This window comes from Oncorhynchus nerka, linkage group LG3 (assembly GCF_034236695.1).
Source record: "Oncorhynchus nerka isolate Pitt River linkage group LG3, Oner_Uvic_2.0, whole genome shotgun sequence".
NCBI classification, from domain to species: Eukaryota; Metazoa; Chordata; class Actinopteri; order Salmoniformes; family Salmonidae; genus Oncorhynchus; species Oncorhynchus nerka.
Window position 1 is genome coordinate 26625669 of NC_088398.1, and position 10662 is coordinate 26636330.

At 49.0% G+C, this 10662-nt stretch overlaps 1 protein-coding gene across 1 annotated transcript in view; it reads left to right on the forward strand.

Moving 5' to 3' along the window:
* LOC115114960 (forkhead box protein O6-like) overlaps positions 1–9405 on the forward strand; it is a 40673-nt gene extending 31268 nt beyond the window's left edge. The window contains 2 exon segments of the mRNA XM_029643417.2: positions 6307–7533; positions 7536–9405. Coding sequence (XP_029499277.2) covers positions 6307–7533; positions 7536–8009 — 1701 coding nt within the window. The 3' untranslated portion in view covers positions 8010–9405.
* The last annotated feature ends 1257 nt before the right edge of the window (positions 9406–10662 follow it).

Below are 10662 nucleotides of genomic sequence, written 5' to 3' on the forward strand. Positions count from 1 at the left end.
CTCAAGGGCACATCACCAGATTTTTCACCTAGGCCTTTCGGTTACTGGCCCAACGTTCTTAACCCTAAGGCTACCAGCCGCCCCTGTGGCATGTGGCGGCTAAGTTAGTTTCTCAACTCCTAGTAAGAGGTCTTCGTTTTTTGAATCGTTCCAATTTGGGCGCAGTCCAGAAATCAGGCTCGTCCATCTGCCCATCTGTCTCCTTAAAGTAGGCTCTCCTCCTCTAAAGGGATTTGAATTATCGCCTGACTTTGGGCTTCCTTCGCAGGCAACAAGATCTGTGTTCCTGTCTGTACCTGTGCCACTTGGGATAGCGTGCTGTATCTGCTTTGTTCCGTATAGAGCCATATTTTATCTACCATTAGGCCCTTCAGTCCCCTTGAAGCCCTCCCATCCCTCCACTCCACCCCACCCCTGCAGACAGAGAAGGCTGAATGCACCAACCCCCCGATTCCCATTAATCTATGCGCCTCTAAATTCTTTATTTCCCTTCAAAGGGGGACAAGCCAAGCTGTGACATCAATCACGGGAAGCGAATATTTAGCCAGTGCTAATTTCCATCAATAGCCTGGAGACAGGCTTAGCTGACAAAACTCATTCCTTTGCCTGAACAAAACTGCTTGTGTTTGAGCCTCCACCCCCCCCCCCCCCCTTCTGCAGAGGCACAAACAGCCATCACAATAAACACAGCCAGAGCCTCTCCTGGTCCCCCTTGATTTGTGCTTATCTAATGAATGGTGTGCTATGAAGAGATACCCATAGACAGCAGAGAAGCATAATGGCTGCTTTCTGTATGAAATGGGATTGATAAACACCGAATGAGTACATGGCGAATGGCGGTAAACAGCTTCCAGACAGACGCTCGTCTTTGCAGAACGAACATGCCAGTCATCCAACCCTTTTAAGTTATTTGAACCGGGTGAGTGGTTTCTTTTGGCGTTCCCATGCGAGCCCTCTTGTCTTTGGGCTCGTCACTCGGTTCTATTTGAATGAGTACACCCTCTCTCCACAAGACGGGCCCTGTACAGTTTGACCTGTTTCTTCTATCCCCTCTTGTGAGTATGTGGGGGGGTAGAGGGGCCCCATTTTGAGGGCAGTCCATTGTGTGGCTCGGAGGGTTCTCACACACTGGGCTCCATACTATACCTCCACATTCCCACCCCCTTACCCCCCTCTATCCCAGCTGCCCGCCTTGCCAGTCAAGCCAACCCAGACGGTCTATTGCCCCACCACCCCGCTCACCACAGTCTTAATGGCAGATTGCTACCCTGGGAGTGGTGGCACAGGGGACACACATTGGCATTGCGCCAGGCTGGGCAACTGGGCGCGGTCACCCTACTCACACAAACTCACACGGGGGTACCCTCGAGCAAGAGCATTGGGAAGGGAGCCATAATCACCTTCACAAGGATAGTCCAATAGAATATCTTCCTACAGACAGGCAGACCTTGATGTGTCTAAAGCCAAGCCTTAGCATTGAAGGCTATTAAGTTGAATCGATTCTCCAAGTTGAACTGCCTACTCCAGATTCCAAAAATCAAACTCAGTGGGTGTGTGGAGGGAGGACTGAGCAGGAATCAATGTGAATGGCCAGAACGCTGAGGGGCAAATTTAAAGGGTTTGAAAGAGAATTATTTACCATGACCAGGGCCCGTTTTGTTTTTGTTCATTCTCGGAACATGAACAAAAGCTCGGTCGATCCAAAACAGGAAGTCTTGTAGTCTCTATTGGATTGACTTTTAACAAGTACCCCAGTCTTGGAAAAAGGAAAAATCCCTTTCTGCTGCTCTGAGGCCACCTGTGTCGGAAAGAGAGTGAACGTGTCCGATTTGAGCGGGTTAATGGGTCTTAAACTTAATCTGCGGGCAAAGAGGCTGTGGTAGAGTGGCTTGGTACAGAGCGAATGAAGAAGACGTAAGTCAGGTATCAGGATCGTGGGCTCTAATGAGAGTTGATCTCAAGCCGATTGTCTCTCTGGGGCCATCGGAGTGCCACACCATAGAAATAGAATTACTAGAAAGGGCAATTCCCATTCAAGTCAATGTTACTTATGTGAAGGGTGAACCGGCTGCCATATTGAATGTAGCCATGAGTGTTCTGTGAACTTGATGTGGTCTGAGGGGCTTTACCATTCTAGTAATTATATTTATATGTGCTACACAGTCTTCTACGGGCTACAATTGTTCTATAAATCGGACAGATGCCCTTTTCACAAATAACAGTGCAAGGCTATTGAAAACCCGTTGTTGTTGTTTAAGAACCCACTGTGATATATACATTTCCATAGAAGTTTGACTTGACAACTTTTGATATACAGCAAGTCTGTTTACTTAAGTCGGATGGGATCAGGCAATACATTTGTGTCTTAGCTTTCTATTTTTCACTTTATCATTTTGTCCGTCCACAATATGTATTGTATCAATGGGCCTGATTTCAATAGGAGATCGCTGCCGGACCAAGGGTTGGAATGTGTGTTCCGTGTCATTGTGTGTTTTTGTGTTCTTCCCTTCATTTGTCTGGTCCCCGAAAGCCAGGGGGCTGAAGAAACATTTTATGAATATTTAATAGAGAATAATGTTTTCAATTTTATTCTGTTGTAAGCCTGTGGGGAGAAGTATGGAAAAAAACACCCTCAAGGACAAACTCAGAGTGAGGCATTCCGCTTAGCTCTGTCAGATAGGAAATTGAAAGGGTGGTTGTATTTACATGGCCTTGTAGAGCATGGCCTTTCTTCTCATTGTCTTTACATGGACAGGTTGCTTAACAAAGGAATCTCCGTAGTCTGCCCCCTCATCCTCCTCCTCCCATTGGATCATACTGTATCCGGACTGCCCGCGGTGCACACGATGACCTGGCAGTGGACGGTGTGAGACGCCCAGCTGGGAGTGCCCCTGAATCAACTCCAGGATTAGCTCGGGATTGTCTGGGATTACTCAGGATGGAGCGGGATTAGCACCGGCTGCCTGCGACTGCCTGTTTTAGGGGCGTGAGTGAGAGGGGCATGGGCCGGCCATATTTCCCCTGACTCAGGCCGAGATTGGGCGAGAGGCCAGGGCTAGGCTACACCAACACAGGGAGGGACAGCTGTAATCTGGCAGGGCTATTCTCAGTCCCTAAACCCACACCCAAACAGGATGACTACTACTGAGAAACCCCGGGTTTGAAAACAAAACAGAAAGGCCGGCAGACAGGAAGCAAACCGCTAGCAGACTACGCCATCATGGCCAACTTATCCACGCAATGGCCGTGTCCCAAATGGCACCGCAGTCCCTATATAGTGCTCCACTTTTGAACAGAGCCCTATGGCCCCTGGTCAAAAGTAGTGCATTATATAGAGCATAGGGAGCCATGAGGGACACAGCCAATCCCTTAAATCTCTCTTAAGCAGGTGCATTCAGGATTCATCAGATAAAGAGGGCATGGGGATGATGTTCAAATCCCTCTCCCAAGTCTATAGCGGGGGACCTTTTTTGATCCTACATGCTACGTTTGGAACAGATCAGAGATCAGACGCGGTAGCGGCTTCAACCGGGTCCGGTCCCATTGAAGGAGGTGCATTTTCATTCGGCCTTCAATCAATCTGTCATCTAACCTGATGGACAGCATTTGTCATGATCTGATAAGGTACTGTTCTGGTGTGGAAGAGACAGGTATACCTTGTTTACACTAGCAAGCCGGACCGAACTTTGCTGAGCCAAGCTGTTTGAGCTGGCTGGGTATCCACCATAGTTGCTTGAACTGTGCCGAAAAGATCCATGTGAAAAGAAAATATGTGAGCCAGTTCCGGTCGGCCCTGTAGTGTGAAAAGGGTAGTAGTCGGCGCAGGCACGTAGTCGCCCGCCCCTAACTGCCGACCGGGCATCCCCGACGGACTGGCATGGCCCAGATGCAAGAAACACTGCTTTGAGTTAGAGAGAGCTGCAGCATCAAACAACCATCTCCCCAATCCCCCCCCCCCCCCCCCCCGCTACCCTTACTCTGCCTCCCTGCTCTACCCACCACAATATCATATACTCCCTCTCCTGCACGTTTACCAACAGTTGCCATGGTTACCCAATGCTTGAGGTGTCACAGCGAGACAACCGAAGGGAGGCATTCACAGATCACCTGCATTCAGTCAGTCGCCGCTTTTCAGTTGGTGCTCCACAATTTGATTTGTGTGTACTCAGACTGTGCCATTCGCCCGTGAATACAAATGATGTGCGACACAATGGACCTTGTACCTCAATCTGAAACAATGGAATATAGTACTATAGTGCCAATGTAAGGCTTAGCCACACTAGGTGCTTTGGTTTCATTTTGCCATTCAAGTTTCAGAATAACGCCTACAGCAAAAGCAGAACAGAACAACTATTGTCAATCAATATTTATCAGTGTTCACTTGGCCTTCACTTGGCCTTGAAGAAAAAGTCTAATACACCTACAAATTGTTTTTGGAATGAGAAAGTGAATGAACAGAGTCATCTATTGAGAGTTTGTCACTGAATTTGAGTGTTCCAAAAAAGAAATGTGGGGAAAGAAATGGACAGAAAATGTGAAATCTTTCTCTCAGCGGTAAATAATGACTGCAGTATATTAACAAACACAGGAGACGTGGAGAGAGGGAGGAAAGAGGATGAAAAGAAAGGAGAGAAGCAACAAGTTTGCAGACCGCTTAGAGAAGAGGAGGCTATAAAGATAGAGAGCGGTGATAAAAGAGAGAGAGAGAGAGAAAGGGGGAGAAGGTGAAGAGAAAGAGACTGTTATCGAGAGACGGAATGAGAATAAGGCGATAGAGAGAGTCTGTGTGGGTAGGAGGTGGTTGGTGGGCTCCATCCGTTATCCCTGGTAGCTCCTAGCTCAATCTCCCGATCCATCTCCACATGACTGGTGCTGGGCCAGAGTGGCAGCCACATCAAACACAATCCCCAGCCAGGCACATCGAACCAGGGATTAGTTTACATCTACCAGGCAGAGGAGAAGAAGTGGTGAGGAAAGAGACAGAGGGAAGGAGGGAAGGAGGGAGGAATACCCTCCACTTCACATGAGATAAAGTGGACGTAGTGTCTTCAGTTCAGATAATCTTTGGCACTCTCACCTGATAGATTGTACAAAGAGTCTGGCTCACTCCAGTTTAGACTACAGAGTGAAGAATAGATTTTCATGAGTCCTACTGTTTGGTAAAGGCACAAGTAGTAGTTTGTAGACGCCATGATGATGAATAGGCAGGAGAGTTACAGAGAGACTGGGTCACTTTGTAGACTACTGAGGGGTATACCACGAAGCATGATCAATGAGTTAGCCAGCTAACCTAATCATTCTGAAAAAAATGTAAAACATTTTTTGAAAGATAACCTTGAAATGGACATGGTCTAAGTTGACTCGACAACCAGAAACACATATTTTAGTTTCGATGTCTTAATGACGCAGAAATGGGTAGTTATTATCGGGTTGCTTTTCAAAGTTAGCTGGCTAACTAATTTACCCGGCTTTGTAGTATACCCCTGTGGACTACCTACCAGGCAATTGATTTATGGGCCCATTTTTTCCCAAAGTGATCTATCTGGATTTCACCTATCGGATAGGATTAAATTGATAAAAACAGAATGGACTATTAATTGACTCTACGCATTTAATCATATACGGCAGTTGAAATACGGACAGATAACTTCAAGACAAACTGGGCCCTGGTGTCTACGGTTTAGAGGGCCGACAAGGTACTAGCAAGTCTTTTGTGGCCCCAGGATGGTGAGTGTAGAGCGGCTCTATAAACATAAACACAAACTGTCTGGTACATATTGATCTGCGAAGCTCTTCTTGGAAGGGGAATCCACACACTCCCCAGTGGCTTCAATGTATGCGAGATAAACCTTTAAACAGTCATCAGTATGGAGCAGCAGGCTTGGGATCAGATTGGCAGGTTGCACGTCGTCAAAGTCGCTGGCACTCTAGTTTCCTCTCCGACAGACAGTTGTTTCATATGAAAAGGGGTCATATGCATACTTGATTCAGCTGATGTCTACAGATGAGGAGTTCTGGGACACGCACAAAGGCGGCCAGTACTCGTAGGCCTGAAAGTCACACGCTGTCCTCACCCAGAGCTAAAGAGTGACGTTAGGTGGCATCGGTGGGATCCAGTGTGTTAAACGGTGAAAATGCTTACCGTATATAATATGATAAACAATGTAACGTGCACTCTAAATTAATCTCTCTCTCTCTCTCTCTCTCTCTCTCTCGCCCCCTCTCTCTCTCTCTCTCTCGCCCCCTCTCTCGCTCTCTCTTACCCCCCCCCCCTCTCTATATATATATCTCTATCTATGTCTGCAGAACTCCATCCGACACAACCTGTCCCTCCACACGCGCTTCATCCGGGTGCAGAACGAAGGCACGGGTAAGTCCTCCTGGTGGATGCTCAACCCTGAGGGGGGCAAGATGGGCAAGGCCCCTCGCCGGCGAACCGTCTCCATGGACAACAGCACCAAGTACCTGAAGAGCAAGGGCCGGGTCAGCCGCAAGAGGGTGGGCAGGCCAGGGATTGGTTCTGGGGCTCAAGTGGGGCTCCAGGCTTCCCCTGAGCAGGGTAGCCCACCGGGGAAGGTTCTCCCAGGCAACATAGGGGGAGCTGGGGGTGTGGAAGGAGAGTTTGACGCCTGGACGGAGCTCCACTCCCGGGCTAGTTCGTCTACTTCGACCCTGAGCGGGCGCCTCTCGCCCATCCTGGCCGAGGTCAAGCTGGAGGAGTCAGAGGAAGGCGGGCTCTCCTGCTCGGCCTCGCCCCACCTCTACCCCTCCCCCTCATCCAGCGCCCGTTCCCCGGCCATGGGGGCCGCGGGAGGCCACTGTCCACCCGTGGAGCAATTGCCCCAGCTGGCTAATCTCACGGGGGCGATCAGCCTGGAGGAGAGGCTCCTGGAGGAAGGCTACCACCACCATCATCCTCACCCAGCGGCAGGCCACAAACTTCCCCAGGTCTATCATTACAACCCTGGGGTTAAAGGTCAGGGGTCGTACTGCGGCGCGGTCTACAGCCAGGCTGGGATGGGCATGCTGCACCACCACTCACCCATGCAGACCATCCAGGAGAATAAGCCTGCTAGCTTCGGCGGCACCATGCGGGCCTACTCAGGGACCAACGCCCTGCAGAGCCTGCTGACAGGAGGCCCCGGAGTTCCACAGCAGTACTGTGCCAAGGACATAATACTGGGCCAGGAGAGAGATGCCCACCCCATGATGGGGCCCTCCACGAACGGAGTGAGCTCCACCCGTCACAGCCATCACTCCGGACACAACGGACATGCAGCACACAGTCACAATGGCAGTCACACAAACCACAACTCGGCTCACAGCCACAACGGCCACAACGGTACTCAGAGTCGTAACCTCAACCCTGTGACCAACCACAACCACAACTCTCCTCATCTTGGCCACAACCTCAGTCAGAACCACACAACGCACACACCGACTCAAGCCCCAGCCCCAGCCCTGGCCCCACGCATCAGCAGTGGCCACCTCCAGCCCTACAGTCACAAAGCCCCTATCTTTACAGCCCCCCGTCCTACGCCCACCTCCCCGCTTCCACCACCCTGCCACCCAACCCGGCCGGCATGCTGGGGATGCCTCAGGACTCCTGCCACCTGGCCACCGCCCCCCACCCCTCGCACCCCTGCCACAACACTTACCCCAGCCCCCAACACCAAGGAATGGGCAGTGGACTGTACCACCACCAACGGGGCATGGTGGGAGGTGGCACAGGAGGCAGCTACCATGGTAGCTCATACCACCAGCCTCACCCCCACGAGAGACTACCAGCTGATCTGGACCTGGATATCTTCCACGGGAGCTTGGACTGCGACGTGGAGTCCATCCTCCTCCACGATATCATGGACTCCGGAGAGGAAATGGACTTCAACTTTGACAGCTCCTTGGCCCAGGGGGTCGGGATGGGGATGGGGGTGGGGGTGGGGGTGGGCATGAGTGGACTGGCAGGCCCTCAGCAAGCCCACAACAACCAGAGCTGGGTGCCCGGCTGAGACGTTTCCCGGAGTGCTTCCGGGCAGGCCTCAGAAAAGACTCCACTACCCAGAGTGCTGCAGGCCAGCCCTCACCGCCCCTCAGATAGACAGACTCCAACCCCTCCCCACTAACATGTTGGGGAGCACTGTGCTTGACTGTGTCATTCCTGGACTGAAAACAGAGGAGATGGGACAAACACTGTCACTCACTTCCCATACCTTTCTATGTTGTGTTATAAAAAGCCCCCGTCCCTCCCTGCCTCCCTCTGGATATTGTAGCTCATGTTACATTGGTTTTTCTCACATCAGCTGTATACTGTGATGACAATCTCAACTGTGTTGTTGCCCAACCTGGTTCCTTTCTCATCTACTATCATGAGACCTGAACTCACCAAGCACTTTAAAACAAGTGGGTCAGACTCCACAGCTCACTCACAAACAGACCTGGGTTCAAATACTATTCAAAATCCTTTCCATCACTTTATCTGGGCTTGACTGAGTTTGCCTGGTGCAATGGAACCAATAGAATTGTCGCAAAAGTGCAAACCCCGCCTATCTTGCGCTCCAGGCAGACTACAGCAAAAGCTGAACGGATTTTAAATATCTCAAATGGTATTTGGACCCAGGACTGCTCACGTAGAAGGCAAATTCATGCAGAGTTTGGCTGTTTGCAAGGCGGGTACGGTATTTGACATATCATTTTGCTGAACAAATAAAGAAAGTGCAAGAATCAGAATCTGTAGATACATTTGTGGCATAGATGTATAATGGGGGTTGCTATGCTGCTACGTTTACTGCCAGTGGGAAGCAGGGAAAATGTCAGCAAAGATTTCTGATTGATTGCTTATTTGGTCTCTTTGTCATTGGCTCGTATTAGTCAAATTATACATTTTGGGAAAGACTCTTACAACAACATGTGCCTCCTCACTGACCTAATTGAAAACTATAATCTGGTGCTTTACTTGACTGTGCAAGTCAAAATGTATGTTATATTAGTCAGTTGCATTCTGTCATTATGTCAATTGATTTAATCTTTGGAATATTCAGAAGAGAACATTTGAAATGGTGTATCACCTTGCCTCAACCAGGGTTTATTTTTTCTTTGTGGCGCCAGCTTTTTTTCTTTAGCTTTTTTCATTTTCTTTTTTTGCCCCTCTCTCTCTCTCTCTCTCTCCTTTCTTTAATCTCTCTCTCTCTCTCCTTTCTTTAACCCCTCTCTCTCTCCTTTCTTTAACCTCTCTCTCTCTCTCTCTCTCTCTCTCCTTTCTTTAACCTCTCTCTCTCTCCTTTCTTTAACCTCTCTCTCTCTCCTTTCTTTAACCTCGCTCTCTCTCTCTCCTTTAACCTCTCTCTCTCTCTCTCCTTTCTTTAACCTCTCTCTCTCTCTCCTTTATTTAACCTCTCTCTCTCCTTTCTTTAACTTTAACCTCTCTCTCTCTCTCTTTCTTTAACCTCTCTCTCTCTCTCCTTTCTTTAACCTCTCTCTCTCTCTCTCTCTCTCTCTCTCTCTCTCTCTCTGTCCTTTCTTTAACCTCTCTCTCTCCTTTCTTTAACCTCTCTCTCTCCTTTCTTTAACCTCTCTCTCTCTCTCCTTTCTTTAACCTCTCTCTCTCTCTCTCTCTCTCTCTCTCCTTTCTTTAACCTCTCTCTCTCTCTCTCCTTTCTTTAACCTCTCCTCTCCTTTCTTTAACCTCTCTCTCTCTCTCCTTTCTTTAACCTCTCTCTCTCTCTCTCCTTTCTTTAACCTCTCTCTCTCTCTCTCTCTCCTTTCTTTAACCTCTCTCTCTCTCTCCTTTCTTGAACCTCTCTCTCTCTCTCTCTCTCTCTCTCTCCTTTCTTTAACCTCTCTCTCCTCTCATTAACATCTCTCTCCTTTCTTTAACCTCTCTCTCTCTCCTTTCTTGAACCTCTCTCTCTCTCTCTCCTTTCTTTAACCTCTCTCTCTCCTTTCTTTAACCTATCTCTCTCTCTCCTTTCTTGAACCTCTCTCTCTCTATCTCTCTCTCTCTCTCCTTTCTTTAACCTCTCTCTCCTCTCATTAATCTCTCTCTCTCTCTCTCTCTCTCATTTCTCTCTCTCATTTCTTTAACCTCTCTCTCTCCTTTCTTTAACCTATCTCTCTCTCTCCTTTCTTTAACCTCTCTCTCCTCTCATTAACTCTCTCTCTCTCTCTCTCTCTCTCTCCTTTCTTTAACCTATCTCTCTCTCTCCTTTCTTGAACCTCTCTCTCTATCTCTCTCTCCTTTCTTTAACCTCTCTCTCCTCTCATTAACCTCTCTCTCCCACTCCTTTCTTTAACCTCTCTCTTCCTATCTCTCTCTCTCTCTCTCTCTCTCTCTCTCTCCTCTGCCAAAGGAGACAGAGTGATCATCCCTCAGACCGACCCATTAAACTGGGTCTTGATTGAAATTCAGCATCTTGCTTTTAATCTCCAAAGTGATGCTGCGGCCATGCATCATTATCGGGAATCTAAACGCAACAGCCTCCCATCCCTCTCTCTCTCTCTCATCCCTTTCTCTCTCACCCCCGCAGTTGTCGCTAACGTAATGTGCTGACTGATAGCCGTGATTAACGCCTAGTCATCCTGGCCCGAGGGAGACAACGCCGTCCGTTTTTGTCGGTTTGTCTGTTCGGAAAGGGCGCTGGTGGGAAAAAGAACACGACACAAAAT